This window comes from Coturnix japonica, chromosome 8 (assembly GCF_054131305.1).
Source record: "Coturnix japonica strain WE chromosome 8, WE-NBRP24, whole genome shotgun sequence".
Lineage (NCBI taxonomy): Eukaryota > Metazoa > Chordata > Aves > Galliformes > Phasianidae > Coturnix > Coturnix japonica.
Window position 1 is genome coordinate 19,435,412 of NC_140670.1, and position 19,243 is coordinate 19,454,654.

The 19,243-nt window shown below is 36.3% G+C and overlaps 1 protein-coding gene across 2 annotated transcripts in view; it reads right to left on the reverse strand.

Moving 5' to 3' along the window:
- PDE6C (phosphodiesterase 6C) overlaps nucleotides 1-18,916 on the reverse strand; it is a 27,516-nt gene extending 8,600 nt beyond the window's left edge. For both annotated transcript variants that reach the window (XM_015867156.3, XM_085555186.1), the window contains exons 1-16: nucleotides 18,306-18,916; nucleotides 11,972-12,124; nucleotides 11,784-11,873; nucleotides 11,405-11,545; nucleotides 10,771-10,845; nucleotides 10,610-10,674; nucleotides 10,431-10,497; nucleotides 9,246-9,293; nucleotides 8,893-9,042; nucleotides 7,987-8,130; nucleotides 7,841-7,909; nucleotides 5,657-5,803; nucleotides 5,214-5,321; nucleotides 5,015-5,124; nucleotides 2,420-2,507; nucleotides 492-592 (exon numbers count right to left, since the gene is read on the reverse strand). In XM_015867156.3, the coding sequence (XP_015722642.1) occupies nucleotides 492-592; nucleotides 2,420-2,507; nucleotides 5,015-5,124; nucleotides 5,214-5,321; nucleotides 5,657-5,803; nucleotides 7,841-7,909; nucleotides 7,987-8,130; nucleotides 8,893-9,042; nucleotides 9,246-9,293; nucleotides 10,431-10,497; nucleotides 10,610-10,674; nucleotides 10,771-10,845; nucleotides 11,405-11,545; nucleotides 11,784-11,873; nucleotides 11,972-12,124; nucleotides 18,306-18,785 (2,036 nt within the window). In that variant the 5' untranslated portion in view covers nucleotides 18,786-18,916. The remainder of the gene's footprint in view (nucleotides 1-491; nucleotides 593-2,419; nucleotides 2,508-5,014; nucleotides 5,125-5,213; nucleotides 5,322-5,656; nucleotides 5,804-7,840; nucleotides 7,910-7,986; nucleotides 8,131-8,892; nucleotides 9,043-9,245; nucleotides 9,294-10,430; nucleotides 10,498-10,609; nucleotides 10,675-10,770; nucleotides 10,846-11,404; nucleotides 11,546-11,783; nucleotides 11,874-11,971; nucleotides 12,125-18,305) is intronic.
- Nucleotides 18,917-19,243: the final 327 nt, after the last annotated feature.

Sequence of the window (19,243 nt, forward strand, 5' to 3'; positions counted from 1 at the left end):
AGCAGTCTGAATGATCTCTATAAAAACACATTATGTTAATAAGAAGATGGATATTTTTTTCTTTCAGGTCTTCAGCATGTTTAGCCCTGAGATCAGTTGATGTCTGTTTTTAACCCAGAATCTCAATTTCTTTTTTGTAAGCATGTTCCTGTTTAATACGAATAATTGCAGTATGGTACACTAAATATCACACATGCACACAACTTTATCATTAGGCTACAGAATTTACTCTTCTGAAATATATTTGCTATAACTTAATGCATGTTTGAATTACCTACTAAATGTATACAAAGTATTACAAACAGTTTGAAATTCGAAAGCTTATAATGAAAATAAGAATATCTTGGGTTGTCTTTAAAAGAAATTAAACTTATTAAAAGCAATTTAAAATACAGCTCTGTTCTCTGCATATAACAAGCAAAAACTACAGCTGTAAATAGTATAGAACTGACATTTTTTCAGTAGGAAGTTACACAGAATTTAGTACTTACTTGAAATACAAAGCCAAGTCAGTTGCTATTATTGCAACTTCAAATAAGTGTAGAACGGTTTCAAACTGGCGCTTATTTAGGTTCTGGAAGATGTTTAAACTCTGCAAGATGGAAAGTTTACGAATTCAATTCCTCTTATAAAACTGTCTTTGGTTTGTACTCTATAGGCAGCCCCATAGGACTGTATATCAAAATTGTATGTATGGTCAGTTATATGCTCTAAATCAAAATAATGCTACAAATGAAAAGTTCTTCAAAGGTAGCCCTCATTCAAAAGTAGTTCTTAAGCTTTTAAATATCATTATTTCTGTCAGTTGCAGATGCAGAAATGTCTGAGACTGAGATACCAATAAGCACATCCTGGTGTATATTTTTCACAACCACGTCATTTATACTAACCAAATCTTAACCACGTTTTAAGAGGAAAGATGGAAAAGTGAAAAATGCTTTTGGAAAAAGAAAAGTGGGATCAGCTGGCAAAGAAACTGGGAGAGAACTAAAAGGAGTCACATTGGGACTGCATAGAATCATTAAGATTGGATGGGATCAGAAACAGTGGCTAAATACTGTATAGGGAGATCCAAACTGCTGCCTCCAAAGGCTGCACAAATAACAAATTCATATGGTCTGCTATTGTTACATTTAAATTAAAACCAAATAAAATCACTCATTCTATATAATTAATCAAGAAATGGCTGTTTTGCCTTATTTCTTTACCATTCACATCCATGGACCTGAGAGTTTTTCAAGACCGCTTCTTTCTGTTAGCCCGGCTCAGCACAATTGCCTGTGGTGTTATTAGCGCCCTGCTTGTGTAAAGTGCAGCATCCTTTTTCCCAAGCAAAGGGAATGGAAGCACCACACCCTGGTTTTCCTTCTTTTCTTAACTGAGGAGAGCATGGATGTTGTGGTCCCCCTGTTCAGCACCTTCAAAATCCTGACCATCAAAAATCAGCGGTTGTTCCTGAACTTCTCACATTTGAAAAGCTGTACTGTCTCCATCAATAAAGGTAAGTTATGTTTACTATTTATTTATTTTATTTTTTTAAGTAACAGATCTGTTTTGTGGATGTTTTTCTCAGATGTGGAAGTGAGTGCCTACCACAGTGCTTGTTGTAAAGAAGTAGGGCCATGAGATTTCTGGTCTACAGAGTGATATCATTTTATTATTTCCCTGAAAAAAAAAAAAATCTAGTAAACAGTTAGAAATAGACTTCACTTGTAGCTAGGATAGAGCCAGGCACTGCTGGGGGAGGAATGGCCATCCTATGCAGGAGGCACAGGGCTCTGCAGGGCCAACATTTTGTTATGTCTGAGGGAAGCTGAGGAGAACAACATGGCGCCACTGTAGCTCTGTGGGCATGTGCGTGCCTACCCAAAGAGCAGAGCAGAACTCTGAAATGTGGCAGTGAAAAGGGGAAAAACTACTTGAGAGTGGCAGAAGGGAAATGAGAAAGCATCTGCCTAATTCAAGAGAGATCTGTAGTGGGAGCTGCCACAGAGCTGTGATGCTGCCTGCTGTGTTTTAGGGAGACGCGAGGGAGGGCCTGGCCTGGGGGTGAGGGCATCCTCCATAAACAGCTCCATCCATTTGCTCCTCCCTGCCAGAGCCAGCAGCTGAACTCAGACCTGACCCAGGTACAGCTGTTAAATGACAGGACCTTGTGTTTTCTACACCATCTTCAGCTGTTTGTGAGAGGCATATGAGCGAGGCCTACAGGACAAGCTGCTTTTCTCTAAAAGTGGACAGTGAGTAAGAATTTGGTTTAAACTTCTGAATTTGAGCACGATTGATGAATTATGAATTAGATGAATTAGAATGAATTAGAAAAATGAATTAGAGAATTGAATAAGACGTGTCAACAATTTGTGATTTATTTGGATCTTTTGTGTTGATTGCTGTAAGCAGAAGATTCATGCAAACGTACCTCATCTTGCAGTAGGGTTTTACTGTACTCCAGGTGATGTCTTTCTAAAATGGAAGAGCCGTGAAGTTTTGCTAGTGGAGCAGCTGATCTGTTAAAAAAGACATAATTGCTTATATTATTTTGGAGACTATATTTGTGATTGAGAATTCAGATACTTGGGATTAAAATGCTTCTACTATTGATTTGCTTATTCAGTAGCTTAACATATGTCTTAAGCTCTAGTATGACACAGAGCAAGAAGTAGGTTTTCTTGCCTTCATTCTTGAGAAGGTAAAGACAGAAAGTAGATATTTCAGTACCTGCTGAAAATCAGCTGGATTTTTGAAAATCTCTCTGTTTAATCTTGCATATTCCTTTCTGCTGTTTAGTCTGCACATTTTCTGCATATCTTAAAAATGATCCTAAGCCATCTTTTTGTGATGTGACTTTTATCTGTAATTACCGTGGAGCATGTCCCCTGTGATTTTAACTTAATGTAAGTTCAATCTAAAGTAATAATATAATGGAATTTAATTCCTCTATCCCTTTGGCTCCTCCCTTCCCCCAGAATCACAGATTTATGAACTGTGCAAGTCCTGATTGCTCAGATGTGTTTAGTCTTATCACAGAGCTCAAAGAATCCCTCTGACCTTGGGCTAATCTTCGAGGTAATTCTGGTTCAGACTACAGCAGTGGGAGGAAGGGAGAAATGTTCTATCTATGCTCCAGGTTGTTCTCCATGTTGAGAATTGTATTTTCCTCCTTTCTTCCCTAGGTTAAAAAAAAAAAAAATTGTTTCCTGTGATAAACCAAGGTGTACTGGTATAGGCTCCTGTGTTTTCTGCCTTTGTAAATGAGGTTGACTTCCAGGCTGTAGTGTTAAAGCCGATGGGTTTTATAAATAGCTTTACTGTGCATGACCTCAAGTAGAGGGCTTTCAGCTAGGGAAGACCATACTAGGAAGATTTAAAAACCCTTTAAACTTATTTGGATGAGAGGCAGTCAGCTGAATAAGAATCAGCATCTGTCATTCTCTCACTCCTACGTCACCTGGAGAATCCCAAAGAATAATCAGAAAATCCCCTAACGTCACTACTTCAGCAAGTGGTTTGAAACTCTTCTTCTGGGCTGAGTGTGTCCAGGGACAGAGGAGGAGGAGGAATCATTCTGGAGAGGCGGTTAGTGGAAACAGTATTCAGAAAATGATGGTTTGAATCTCCTGGCTCACATTACATTCTGAGAATCCTGTGTTCTCTAGCTAGCACACAGCAGAACTACCAAATCACTCAGAAGACTAAACAGTTGATTGCTCAGTATTCAACAGTGAGCCTCACCATAATCTGTAAAGCTGTAATAAACAGGTAAATTTAAAATAATATAGATTTATTTTGTTTCATTATGAGAGTCTACTAACAACAAGGGAAAGATCACGAAAAAAAGCCTTTTTGTACATTTAGAACAAAAAAAAGAACATGAATTGCAAAGCTTAACCTTGTGGGATATAACTTACTGGCACGTGAGCCCTGTGGCAGAAACCAAGCTCATAGTTTTGAATTGTACATAATGTGAGGAGATCATGTCTCAGGAAAGGACCTATGTCAATCAATAAACTCACTGAAGGGAGCAAAAAAGCTAGGTAAGTCAGCCAGTAAACACAGAATAAAGAATACACCTAAATTCCTTTCTCTTTCTAAGCTGGCCCTGGTATATTCCAGATCCTGAATCCCTCTCCAGAAAGATGCCTTTACTCTATCTTGAAAGATGAATAAAAATTCCAGTTAGGCTCTTAATACTCTTTATATTGAAGCTAAATTTGACTTACCACTAGTGTGCAAGATAGAAAGAAGTTTAAAAAACTTCCCAACTGAGGCACTCAGATATGTTATAGGAGTTCATCTGCCATATGCTTAGATTGTCTTTGGAGATTGATGATGCTTTCTTTTTAAAATCCTGAAAATTCATTTTTGCTTCTCGTGATAGTTAAAACAATTGACTATCCTAAAAATGAATTGCAGCTCCAACAGATCTTTCTAAAATTCTGCTTTTAAGGTTTGTCATTGCTTCAGTTGTTATGATGAATTCTCAGAGGCAGAAATCTTCTGTATGATGAATGTCAATCATATAATGGCTTAGGTTCAAGGGGATGTTGAAGATCATCTAGTTCCAGCTCTCCTGCCATGGGCAGGGTTGTCACCTTGCCACCCACTAGATGAGGCTGCCCACAATCACATCTGACCTGGCTTTATGTGCCACAGCTTCTCTAGGCAGCCTGTGCCAGTTCCTCTGAGTAAAAAAATTCTGCCTAATATCTAACCTAAATCTTCCCGCTTCTAGTTTAAAGCCATTCTGCCTTGTACTGTCATAATCATATCATATAAAAATGCTTGCAAGCTCCCTTCAAGTATTGGAAGGCTCCAATGATGTGTCCCCAGAGCCTTCTCCTCTCCAAGGTAAACAAGCCCAGCTCCCTCAGCCTTTCCTCAAGTTCTTTCATGCTGGATGTTCATGGAATACTTACAGTATATTTTTGCATGTGTTAACTTGTTCTTTCTTTTGCCACTAAAAGTACTGCATAGCCATATATTTGTATTTATCAAATCTGTTGGTTTTACTTACTTCATTTGATACAAGTTATTGGTCCCTCTGTGATCAATGTCATGGCAGAAAGCAGCAGCAACCATGGCAAAGGCTTCTAGATCAGTGTAATATTTCTTTATTCTACCTGTCTGTAATGGAAAACAAACAATTCTTACTGTGCACCTTCCTTGAAAGGAAAGCTAAGAAATGAATGTAAGGTGGATATTAGCAACATTACCATCAGCAAAGTAAACATTGTTTGTCCCACGTTGAATCCATGTCGCCAGTTGTGGTAAGTGATATCTCGATAACCCTTCCTGACTGTGTACATCCATCTTGTAAGGACCTAGTATGGATTAAAGTGATTGAGAACATGCTATTCACTGAAATGAAATTATGGAATTTCTATACAATTAATGGAACGTACCATAAAATTACTGGAATACTTTTTTTAAAAAATGAAAATAATTAAACTATGCATTATGTAAATACATATTGATTTAATTCCTTGAACAGGTCAAGCAAGTTCAGGATCAATTTAAGTCTTTATGACAATTATGCAAATATTAAGAATGCTGTTATTCATACCACTCACACTTTAGTATAGCTTACTCCTATATTAAGTAATCTACAATCCATCTGCTATGTTAAAAGAAATACAAATGACAAAATAAATCAAACCTCTGCTGGGACTTTAAACTTTTCAACAACATTTATCTCAAAGAACAGTCGTATTCCACAAGTTATCAAGCCATGTTCTGTAACAGGAAAGTCACTGAAGCGGAATTCATATAGTTCTAAATCTTTGGGATCAGGTAATTCTTCTTTCTGTTAGGAAAAGTCAAAAGTAGAAGGATTTTTATGGCAAGAACAAACTATTTTCTTACTTCAGTGGGAACATTGCATAAGGACAATATGCTTACTGTATCTTCAAAACCTAATATGTATTACATTCTGAAACACAATGGGAATTAGTCATCTTTTCCAAGAGAATGGGTAAGAATCTAGCCTGGATGGGGTTTCTTCCTGCCCTTAATTCCAACACAATTGTTTGGTACCATCTCAGCATTTCCTTAGTGAGAAAATCTCAGGTCTTGGGGTTCTTCCTTCCTGGTATAAAATCTTGTGATTTCCCCACTTCTAGCCTGGTCTCACAGTTGCAGTCCTCTTTCACTACCAAAATTATTCAGCAAGCCCACCTCTTCTTGGTAAATGTTGTCTTTTCTTTTGAATCTTATGAGTAGTGATGGAGCAGTGACCAAAAATAACCTTCCTAGAACAAAACCCTTTTTTCACTTTAACAGTAAAGTATGACAGCATTTTTTTTTAGAATGACAGAAGGCTTGCTTACATGCTTACCTCCCTCTAGCTTTGACTTTTCTTGGAGAACCTATAGCCAAGCAAAGTTTCCTGTACATTTGTTATTCTCTGGTGTATTGATGGTTGCTTCTACATGATATACCCTCCAAATTAGTCTGCCTTACCTTTTCTCCTATGATGGTCTCTCTTAGTGTCTTTGATAGCCTATGTACATTTAATAGAGAAACCTGTAAGGTTTGTTTGGCAGTGGAAAATCCTAGAACTGTAAAAATTCACAGTTAATAGTCTAAAGTAAGTGAATAACCTTGTTTGTCTGCTTGCAATAGATTCTTGACTGCTTTGCTTTAGAATGCTCTCAAACTGAAAATTCAAGGCTTAAGTGTACAAAGTTTGTAGAATCCACAGTTATGGTTTCCTTCAAATCCCTTAGAGTGCTTTGCTTTTTACTGCTTTGGTTGGTAGTGAATTAGGGTTGTCTTCTGTAATTTACAACAGCCTGTTCTGGACAATCGAGATCTTGATGGAAACAAAATCTTATTTCAGAAGTAGTGGACAGCATAAGTTCATAATCTTATTCAGGGAAGTCTGATACAACCCAAAAATAGATTATATGATCACAGTAACTTCCTTCCACCACACAGTCAATTAATGATCTCCATTATACAGATAAGGAAAATTGTAACTAAATCTATTTGCCCCTGGACAATGTATTTCAACAAATGAGGCTAAACATTTATAGAACAGTATTTCTTTCTCCCTTGGTTGAATTTCCCTTTAAATTTACTCTGATCTGAGGTCAAGGACAAGGAAACCTGTAACAGTGGTGTTTTAAGACCCATTACTTTGTGAATCATCAGATCTAGAAACACCTGTTTTATCTTATTAGCGATCTGGGATTCCAGGCCTTATAATAGGATAAAGCTTGCAGCTTTGGCAGAATAGAATATACTAGACCTTTACATTTGTGACACCACAATGGTGAAAGAACACATTTTACTTGCTTTTTAGAGATTTGAAAATTCATACCATACTACGTCCTTTGGAATCTTGTGCTATCCTAATTACTTGTTGCTACACAAGTAGAAAGATCTGGTAAAGTTTATTGATGTTTATTTAGCAGGTACGTGAAGCCACTCAGGGTGTGCTGCTGTTTTTTGTTTCACTACTTACAAGCTGCATAAACATCTTTTCTGTGGGAGCCAGTAAAACTTCAACAACATCGCAGTCTGGCATATACATTAACTAAAAGTAGCTTAATGAGATCAGTTCCCTATGGCTATATCTACATTAGCAAATGTGTTATAGCAGGAGGAAATGCATGTGATGGCTGGTAATAAAAGTCAACCATTACCTTCATCTGTGTTCCCACAGCTGACTTGTTGCTTACCTCAGATGGTTAATCAGAGGTTTAGGCTGTGACCAACAGTTTCTCTTACAGTTGTATTAAACAGAATTTAGCTATATACATCTTTTTCAATAAGGAAGAGCCACTGCTATTTGATATCAATGTGCTTCTGGAAATCAAATTTTCATTTATTGACTTACCAAAATCCTGATAAGATCTTTCTCATCACATTCTTCTATACTCTTTACATTTAATTTCTCTTTGTATTTCTGAAAATGAAAATGAATGATACATTTAGGTTTTGTGTAGCAAATTTCCTACTTTAATTTTGTGAACAGAAACTCACCAGTATAGATTCAACTTCAGTAGGAGTAGCCTTTGTCTGGTACATAAGCATTTCCTGAGCAATGTCTTTTCTATTTTCAAGCTTGTTCATTTTATCATAAGTGTCAGTATTTAAAACAGACCACCCCAGGAACTGTGTAAGAGTCTGGAACAAAATAAAGCAAAGTTTAGGTGACAGCATGACATTAAAATTGAGCTGCCAATTTAACTTAATTCTTAAATTTTGCATTCTGTCCTTGCTCTTTGAAAATCAACACTCAATTCTACCTGTTAGATGACTTTACCTTCCAATCAACAGGTGCCATTTGACCCCTGCAGCTTTTAAGGACATTTGTTTCAACCTGTATAACTAAGGGCCCATGTTCCCATCTTATGTACAGGATATTGAGGCTTATAGAGTTTAGGTTAGCTTGGGGGGACTTGAACACAATGCATAATATCATATCTTGCCAAAGTATGTGATCTCCCATTAGAGTTCATGATCGTAGGCATGCTCATTGGTAAGCAGCATGCTATGCCTGCTAATATTTGGCATTTAGATATATTGTCCTTGATATTATACTTTTGGTTAGCCCTGCTGTGGTCAGGCAGTCTGATTAGAAGATCTTAAAGTTCCTTACACCTGAACTATTCCATTCCATCCCATTTTTAACCCACTCACATTAATTATGAATTTTGGCCATCATTATAGAGTCAAATGACTTAAAGATATCTAACTTTGGTTCATTATTGGAATGTAAATAATCCCATTAACTTTCAGTTTTACAAACAGATAAAAAAATCTCTCATTCTTAAGAAACTATAGTGAGGAAGATTGTCTTTTTCTCAGATGTTAACATAGCCTGCTACAAAATTGTTAATTTAGCATCATATGGATCCTTAGGGTCTGTAATCCAATTAAACTTACTTCAATTATCTGTTCATCATACTCATCAAAAGGTTTTCCATCTTTCCTGTTGTAAAATGTTGCAACTCCCACAATTTCTTCTTTTTTGTTGACAATAGGCAATGAAAGGACATTTTTGATAACCCATCCAGTCTCATCCACAGGTCCTTTCTATAGAAAAGCCAGAGAGGAAAAAATATTGCATGTTTCTCTGCAAGTATTAATATACTTTTAATATAGGCCATGTAACACTAAGTCCCATGAATCAAAAAGAAAAGAGAATTTTTTCATGTACTCAATCATATATATAATTTGTGGAAAGATTTAGCATATTTTTCCACAATGTTTATAACTATATACATTACTAGAATTACCTGAAATGTGAAATATTCATCAGCTGGTGCATTCATCATGTTACAAATCTGCAATATAAGAAAAGGAGACATTATTTAGAGGAATTATAGCATGCATCATGACTGAGCCTGTGTTTAAAAAAAAGAAAAAGGGTATATATGTATTTTAAGCTACAAGTAGTGAGCATCCTAGCTAGCTACAAAGAGTAAAACTTCCTATTAATTTAGTTGTGTGTATTCTTACATATCATTTTGAAGCATTTACACCAAAGTGCCTCATGTATGGAACCTCATAATGCACTGTATGGGAAATCACAACTTGAACCTCTGATTAATCAGCTGAGGCAAGTGTTGGGTCAGCTGTGGGAGCACAGGTGAGAGTAATTTAGCTGTGCTCCCGGAAGGGGTGGACCTCAACTCCACCTCCTCTGAGACCTCATTTAAGGGCTGACCACCACTAAGGCAGCATCTCTTGGAGGTTGCTCCCCAGTGGAAGCTGCCTTGGCTTTCTGGTCAAGGCACTGACATTGGTGAGTTTTCCTTTGCTAATAGCCTTTGATTATTTACCACCATCTTGGTTAACATCTTTATATTAGCCACCCTTACATGCACAAACATAAATGTTAAGAAAACTTCTGTGCTGGTTTTTTAGTGGCATGTGGAATTATAGAAGTGAATAATTTGAATACTACCTCGAAAGGCTACGTCTCTATTGCTATTAAAAATGACATAGAGTTACTAGTAGCTCTCATTCACAGTAACTTTGAATTATGTATCTTGGCTATGCTATGTATCATGCTAAACCAGAGCTGTACCAGTATGGAGCTGCACATACTTTCTGACTGATTTGGCCCACCCCATGTTTTCCAGCTTACTGCTACACAGAAGACATGAGAAAAAGAAAGAAGAAACTTACTGGTGTATATTTAAACATTTACTGTGAGTAATAGTTCATGCATTTGGAAAAGAAAATGTGCACCATGCAATTTATTCCTCTAATGTTACCATAACTGGAGGGAAATATTCTTGGTATTTTGGCCATTAGTGCTGGTTTCTCTCCATACAGACTACTGATTCTTGTGACTTTGGAAGCAGCGCAGCATTTTCAGAGACTTTGGGTGTGGGAAGGATTTTTTTCTTATTTTGTTCTATCAGAAGAACTTCATGTATTAAGACAGGCAGTTTTTACTTTCTTTATGAACTTACAAAACCATTTTCAGCAACATATGTTGGCAATCCACTGATAAGACACCAGTGATCTGCTGGAGGTGACCTTTAGAGAGAGAATGAAATTAGATGATTTCTGCAGATGCAGACATGCTAGTATTCCATCCTAGCAGTAAATCTAATTACCACACATTAACAGGCTGTCAAGGAATACTCACGGAATGACTTTGATTTCTTCTTTCCCATGCAAGATGTAGTCAATGATCTTATAGAAGTTGACTTCCTAAACAACAACAACAACAACAAAAAACATCTAAGTTACCTGTACAACCTCAATGTCAAGGTTAAGATTCATTAAAAGATAAATTAATATCCTCACTCTTCCATCAGGTGTCTTGGGACCTTTGTAAGGCTCTGCTTCCCCCAGCCGAATTGGCCATTCATCATAGAACTCCTGAGAAAATAAGACACGCATGTTAGCAAAATTAAAATTCAGTTCAGTGCTCAGAGATAACATGAGATCTGTGGAAAACGATCTTATTTTTCGTTCTACACAAGAGTTTTATGGACATATCTCAGAAGAAAAAAAATTAAAGGAAAACACAAAGTATATTCCAAGCAAGTATTGATAACCAGTAAATTTCAGACTAATATGAAGCTTGTCTCTTCACTTGTACATTTCAGTTGTTTTCGTAGTCAGCAATTTATAAAGCAGTAATCAGACTACACTTCTCTCTTCTTTCTTTACGCAGATTGTATGATAAATTCAAAAAATGATTTCAGATTTAGACTTAATCAGGGTTGTATGCTTTGCCATTCTTATTTTGCATATGGTTTTTGTAACTTGGTTAGATTTTATATAAATTATCTCAAAGTGTTAGAAAGGATCATATCTTTACGTCTTGGAGAGAGCTACACTAGAAATAGGCAGAACCAATGAGTTAGAAGAACAGATGTTATAACTTAAAGTTAGGAGTAACACATTTCTAGCAGGTATGCAAAATGAGTATTACCTTCTCTTTAGTCATGTCCAGCAGACCAACAGAATATCTCTCACAGTTTAAATACATTCGAATAGTATACAGTGCTTTGTGAAACTGCCGTTCTATGTCTGTTAGCTCTTCAAATACTTTGTTGGCAGACCACAGAAGCATCTATGTACAACAAAAGAGAAAGAGAGCAAGTCAACAGTAAAATGCATTTGAATGAAAGCATCAAACCATACACATGCAGGCCTTCCAAAATAAAGCAGTAAGTGCTGTAATTACTGTTATCAAAGAAATAAGTAAATAAGATGCTTTTCTTACTCAATAAGCATATGAGACTATTGGATAGTGAGAATAATTGTTTCATGCAAAAACAAAGTATTATCATTTACAAATTCTTCCATACCTGACTTCTTCGGGATTCAATGTTATAAAGATATGATGTATGGTGGTTTCTTAGGACCAAAGATATAAAATTGAGGTATTTTTTAAAGACCTAAAAATGACAAAACAAAAAGCCAAAAATAAGACATTTTCAAATCAGACTATTTGGTGAACTAGTGACTGTGCTTTTGTGTAATAGGAATTTATTACCTCTTCATCCTCTTTTGAGAACTCACTGGCATTTAATTTGTTGAGAGCCATGACAACAGCAAGCACCTCTTTACCCTGCACGATCGGGGTTGCCAACATATTGACAGTTGTATAACCAGTTTTTTTGTCCAGAAAGTCTGAAAAGTGGTTATTCTGGAAAAAATATCAAAAACACTGTTTAAATACATTACAGTTAATTATTATACCAAAAGAAATGTTACTGTATTTCATAATTTATATTTGCAATGATAATAGCACAATTTCACGGTGCAGAAAATTGATACTGCCCAAACTATTATCGAATTATCTGGATGCAGCAGCTGAGCCTTAATTTCTTTAACTGAAGGTACATGTAGTGGTGCTTGGGAAGAAGAACTTTGGTCACAAGATTTTTAGAGATGACAGGAAAGCTTTAAAGGATGCAAGTCTATATCAATAAACAAAAAATATGTGTAACCTCAAGCCAACCTGAACTGTGCCTGGATAATTCAGTGCAGATATGTAAAAGTACCTCATAATACACTGATAACTTTTTCACAGCATATACAAAGACTTGAATAATAAGATTTTTGTATACAAGCAAAATTCCGAATTGATTTAGACTTTTCAGTACTGAAAATTCTGCTCATAGTTGGTAGTAGTTTTTTCCCAGACAAGATTTTAAAACATTTTCTCTTGAGAACATAAGCTCCTCTGGATTTGAAGAAAATCACTTTTCATAATGTCTGGAAAATCCTGTTCATATTCAAATAATCTTTTAGTACCGGAGCCAGAATAATGTTTCTCTGCTCCTATGATTATACTAAGGTAGACACTTAATTTGTTTGAGCCTGACCTTATAAATGGAGCAATCTTCTATAGTGATGTGAACTTTCAGCTTTCAGTTAAATCACAAAACAGACTTTAAAAAGATGGGAGAAAGGAGGTTTGTTCATAATTTTCTACATTTGCAAGTGTTTTCTACTAGCTCCTTTTGAAGTTAAGATACCCAGCCTCTTACTGTACCTCAGCCAGCTCTGTAGATGCATGCTAATCTGTGCAACACATCCTGGACTTGCACTAAGCTAAGGCCAGCTTAAAAGAGAGGGAAGTCAGGACCCCTCTCTGTGTTTATCTCTGTGTTACAGGTGATTAAAAAGATGTCTGGTTTGACAGCTGACCATTATGCTCGCCAGTTTACTTGAAATGACTAATTCATTTTTCTTCATTCTCTACACCAGGACACCAGTTTTATCTCATTGTAACTTACAGATACTACATGTTATTACGATAAACCTTTTACCAGTGAGTTATAAACATAATGCTCAGTGTTTACTTTATTTAGATAACCTTAGATAACTTTGATTTCTTTATGTGCTATTTAAATGGTAGCAGTGGAATTTACAAAGAAGTAATTCACTGCTGTGAAGAGTGTGATTATACCTCTGTGAAAGGGAAAAATCAGTTATTTCTAAAAATATCCTTTATTTTCCTTGGATGGTGTTTATTAATAAGCTTGCCTGCTGAGACACAGCTGACTGTGAACTGTAGCTACACAGCTGTAAGTCTGTGTTGGTAATAAGGTAAAATGGAGAAAAAGTTGCTTCTCTGGGAAGCAGAGGTATTTCAAAAAGAAAGTTTTCAGACTATATGGGCAGATAATAATTTTCAATTACAAAAATTGTGTTGTTTTCTTTTCAAAAATAAGTGTTACTGTAATGGTTCTGGAAAGTTCTTATTGAGTTCTTCATCTAGAAGAAGAAACCATCTTGTCTCTCTTTTGTTTCATGGTTCTCCCTGCAGATCTTTATTCCTTTCTTAGGAGAGATATGTTCATCTATGTATCCTTTTGCTACTTCTTTCCTGATGATTTTTTTCTCATTGGCTGGTTAACTCTAAAAAAAAGAGCTCTCCAGAATTTTTAAACTTTCACAGACTTTATTCTGTGCCGCATTTAAAAACATGATGAAGGCCACTGTTCTAATGTTTGTTCAACCATCATATAGCACTTCATAATGGAAGTGCATCTCCCAGTTCGTAATGTTATCTTTGGATTTGCAACATTGTGTCCCATAACACTGAACTGTCATGAGCATTTCTGAATGGCAAAATACTGCCTGAGTCAAGTGAGCTTGACACTACTGCAAACCTCCACATCAAACTCCACAGCATAAATTACTAGGTGAGTGTAATTTTATCAGAAACATGAAAAATTGTTCTAAGTAATGAGATAGGGCGATCCTTGTTAATTTGGAAAGAAAGAGAAAGGGACAAATTTGAGAAGAAATCAAATTGAAAGCATAAATGAATATGGATCCTTCTTCCCTATTTGGCCAGTCAGGGTGAAGATTGATTATATTCATTCATTTGAGGCAAGAGGAACAGCAGTTCAAAGCTGTCAGTAAATGAGGCTTTGCACATTTCCAGTGTACTTTCTCCCTTTTGATTGTTCATTATCAGGTCTACCTTCAACATCTTCATTACACATGTAATTCGCCTAGAAGGAAATGAGATGTTTTCATGAACTTTTCTTCCTTGAGTGGAGCACTGCTTGGAAGCAATATGATATAATTTTGTCTGTTTCACAGGCAACATTTACACCTTGGCTTGCACATCAACTCCCATTCAAAATGATAAGTAGAAATTGGTTCCTGTATTAAAATATTTTCTTGTAAATTGACTGAATCTTTGTCTTTATAGTAGATTATAGCAGATTCCCTTTACCATTCTCTGGTCAGTGAGCTGTGTCATTTACCATGTTGCACTCTCCTGTGCTTCCCCAGTGCTTTGTATTTTTGGCACGGATGAGCACGATTCCATCAACCTCTTGCCCTAGGATGCAGTCTAAGATCAGTGCCAGGTCCCAGGACTGTACATTACCACAATGACTGTGTATGTCCAGCAGCTAGACAGTGTCTTCTTGTCCAGACCTCCTCACTGCGATGTGAGCATTCAAATCGCTGAGCTGCCACACTGTTCTCTTCTGTCATTAGATAATTTTTAGATATCTAATATATCAAGAATCTAGAAAAGGGATGGAGTATCTCTTCTTCATTCCAGGCTCCAGAGTTTGATGCATTCCCCTGACTCTGAAAATCATGTCACTTCAGAAAGTCTCAATATGAAAGTATCTCCCACTTTTTAATTGAAGAGAAGTAAGTAGAGCTCTGGAAGAAAAGACTCATGCAAATTGAGGCTTGCTCAGTTTACCTAGGGTTGATGCAGAAACTTACCACTTGAAGGTGTATTTAAGATTATTTGTTTTGCAGGTTCCCTATGGTTAAATTAGGTGTCACAGTGATCTCACGCTGTTCAATCTGAGATGGAAGCATTGAGTTTCTCAATGCCCTGTTGTTTATTCATTCATAATTTAAATACATAGTGGATATAAGCAAATATATATGCTATATATGTTGGTTTTTACAGGCTGAGTATGTGAGATTTTAATTCCACAGAAGTTCTTAGGTTTTAGTTCTATCTGGAAATAATACCCTAGGATAAGAAGTAACATAAAATCTTTATCATTTTGTCAGTGTTACCAGATAATATTTATAGGATACTAATGGATGTATCAGATTTTATGCAGTCTGTTATTTTATGTTGGAATGTTTAAATAGCATACTCTGCTAGGCCTTCAGAACAACGTGAGGCCAATCATTACAGCAGGGGTTTTGCCTGCCTCCTATTTCTCACTGCTGTTAAATCCTGGATTAAATGCTATTAGCTCTTGCTGTCAACAAGTCTTTAATCTTTTTGGGGGGGGAGTCTGTTCTTGCTACTAAGTCAATTATGAAAGGTCTGTATCTTTTCCTCTGCTTTTCTTTTCTGAAGCATTAGTCAGGATGAGGAGCTTCCTCACGTTTATTGGTACTTTTCCAGGTTGAAGGAGGTAATCTCTCAAGAACTAGAAGTGAAGTCCTATGTTTTTTCAAAGATTGATTGCAGTTGTGTTTGTTCTGTTCCCTCTTGTTATAAAGGTGTGGTGATTGAAGCATCACAGTGTCTCACTGTGGGTTTGCCACTGTTGTCTTGAGCTCAAGACTTTAAAAAAAAAAAAAAAAAAAGCAATGCTGTTTGGATATGGATTGTGTCAGCAATATGGATTGTGTAAGCAATAGAAAGTGGTCAGACATGACATCCTTCAAGCACTATAGCTATCATCCATTCTGCATTTTGTATTCGTTGTGCGTTTTGTATTCTGACAAGACACTGGGGCAAAATTTCTCTCAGATTAAACTCTGCTTGTCAATTTTTTTTTGCTCAGGATTTGGATAGCAGACAGTCTAGTTTGACAGAGGTGCAAGCAAAGTGATTTGAAAACTAATGCTTGTTTCAAAACTATGGTAAAGTGGCTGACTGCTTCTTTTGCCATGGACTGGCTATATTCCTTAAATATTACTCGCTAAACTTGTACTTCTATGCTTTTTACAAAGATAAAGATTCTGGTGACATTAGATGGAGCTTTGCCTGTGTGGGTTTGGACACTGGATATTTTTTTACTAATGGAGTGGAAATGCTGATAGTAATGAGACCTTCATGCTAATTTTTAAATAACAAATAGTGGTTCCAGAAAAATCCCTTTGAGTTTTGCAATTAACTTGTAAAATGTTAACACTTCAGTGACATTCTGTTACTAAATGTGGATTAATGGCTCCATGGTTTAGTTGCATTTTTTATGTGTGGCCTAATGGCATGGACCTCAGTAATCCTAAGAGAGTAAATGGATGCCAAAAAGTACCTCAAAGTGGTTGAATAATAGATGAATAGGTATTCAGCAAGCATGAATTCATTTATGCATGCAAAATGATTATTTAGCAGTGCTAGATAGACAAAGAGATTCTTCTTTACATCATGTTTCTCACAAAATTTTGAACAAGTCCTACTGAAAGCACAGAAATGTTTGAGCAGCCCTGCTCTTGGTGCCTCTCACATAATGATATTTAGGAGCAATGCAGTGTCTGATAAAAGGCACATCTTTCTTGATCCTCCTGATCTTTTCTCATGTAATCAGCCTTATGAATTTAGAAGGATTATCCTCCAATCTCCAAATGTGGTGGCAAGAGGCAGTAAGTCATATGCTTCTTGTCAGAGCAGAAGCCGCTGAAGAAAGCAATCTAGTGGTTAAAAATCAATTGTTTTGCTTTCTCAAATCAATCATTTTTCTGATAATTTTCATGCTTCCTACTTATATCTGAGATAGTTTATAATGGAATCTTCTTTTCACATACATACACATTTTTTATTGCTTTGAACTTTAAGAGTAGTCTTTCCTTCCTTTATATCTGCCAACTTTTAACACGACAAAATGTGTTACTTTTTGTTTACCTCATGAAAAAAAAAAAAAAAACAGAAAATTGCAGTGCATGTAGGCATCCATTATTTCCATTGATTTTAGGACACTGAGGTGGTTTCTGTCTCTGAAATCCTCTAGAATTTTAAATTGTTAGTATAGGAAATATGGAAGACCAGATATCTTCTGATATAATCATCTTTACCACCATTTGATTACACTGAGCTTTTTCACAGATTAAAAAGTGGTAAAACTGCTGCCATGATATAAAGTTAGCTGCCTTTAAAGAAATCACTTTCTTTAAAGGTATACTTTGTATACCTTTAAATATACCTTTAAATACTTTTGTATTTCCCTATGTATTTCAAAGCCATTTATAAAGAAGTTCTTATTCATGCATGTTTTTTACTCAACATCATTTCCATGTAACATTTGTTATAACCCCTATCTGCATGTTAAATAAATGCAGTAATTATGTGCAAATTCAACAAGAACTTTGAAAACAAAAGAGCAACTCTTCTTCCTTAGATGGTTCTGAACAAATCTGGGATCTGGACATACTCATAATTTGAAGCTACTTTAAATTCATAACCAGTTATGCAGCCAAACATATACTGACACCATCTTCATGTGGATTCATTCACTCTGTACAGAAGCACTTTAATTATGAAAGCTACAAATATGTTATATTCAGAGACGAATGTAAAGCAGTATCAGATGATAAGGGACCTTGCAAATCTATCTTGGAAAAAACAATAGAAGACTCCTGCCTTGTTCAATAGAAACACAAGCACTCATTGATCTGTATTAATCTAATATTCTCCTTCATTATTATGGTAAATCAGGTTTTGATTATTGTGCAAGGATACTAGAACTACTTCACTGGGTTACATGATATGATACTAGGTTCTAAGCATTATTTTCTGTTTCTCTTTTCTTATTTATATCTGGATTGCTGTCTTGGGGATGTTTCTGAAGAATGACTCAAAAACTTCAAGCCCTTTGCAGGAAGAAGGCTTAGTAAGCAAATACACAGAAACCCATTCCCCAGGGAAAATCACTCACCTTTTTCACATCAGGTATATTAAAAAACTTCTTGGTATGAGCAACCCATCCCGCTATCCCGATGTCCAAAGGAAAAACAGCCTCGTTGTCTGGATTCACCAAGTTGTCCTCAAATTTGGAAGTTGGAGTGACATCGAGGAGCCTGGTAGCTACCTCTGGAATACCATTTCGAGAACGACAAATAAACATGCTACACCGATCAGCTGCCAGCAGCTGCGACAGCCTCTGCAGGGTTTTGTGCACAATCTTTTCCATAGAGCCTGCTTCATCCTGGATTTCTGTCAGCAGCTCAAAAAGTATGTTACACTCCTCCAGGCGTGACATGTCTTTGAAGCTGACTCCTTCCTTCACATCTCCAGGGCTCACTTGAAAGATAGTTCCCAGCACTTCTGCCCTCATTTTCCGGTCAAAATATTCCTTGGCAAACTGGGGATTGTTCTCCAAGTACTTTTCAACAGCATCTTTATTTACCTCACCCATTGTTGCTGGATTGTTCTTAGGATTTCTTTCAGAAATTCATCACCATCAGAGCAGGAATGGCAGCAAGAAGTACTAACTTGGTACTAGTAAGAAAATAGTACTTTGCACATACTGTACAAAGGCATAGTTGATTCACCTTCCTCCGTGACTTCCAAGCCTTCTGAAACTCTTGAGATATGACAGAAGGCACTGGCTTAGTGTCTTCTTAGTGTGAGATCTTGGAGACTGCTAATTAAAGAGATGTCAGGACACTAAACCCCTAAGCATTCTTAGCTCGTAAATCCCAAAGGAGTCATTTTAGTATTTGAAACTAACCAAAGAATTCTTAGACTGTATCAAATTGACTGAGATGTAGATGTTTTCATGTAAGTTTTCTCATTCATTTGCAGTAAGTATATTTAATTATACACCCAATATTTTCCATTGAAACTTAATTTCAGAAATTCCTCTTAGATACT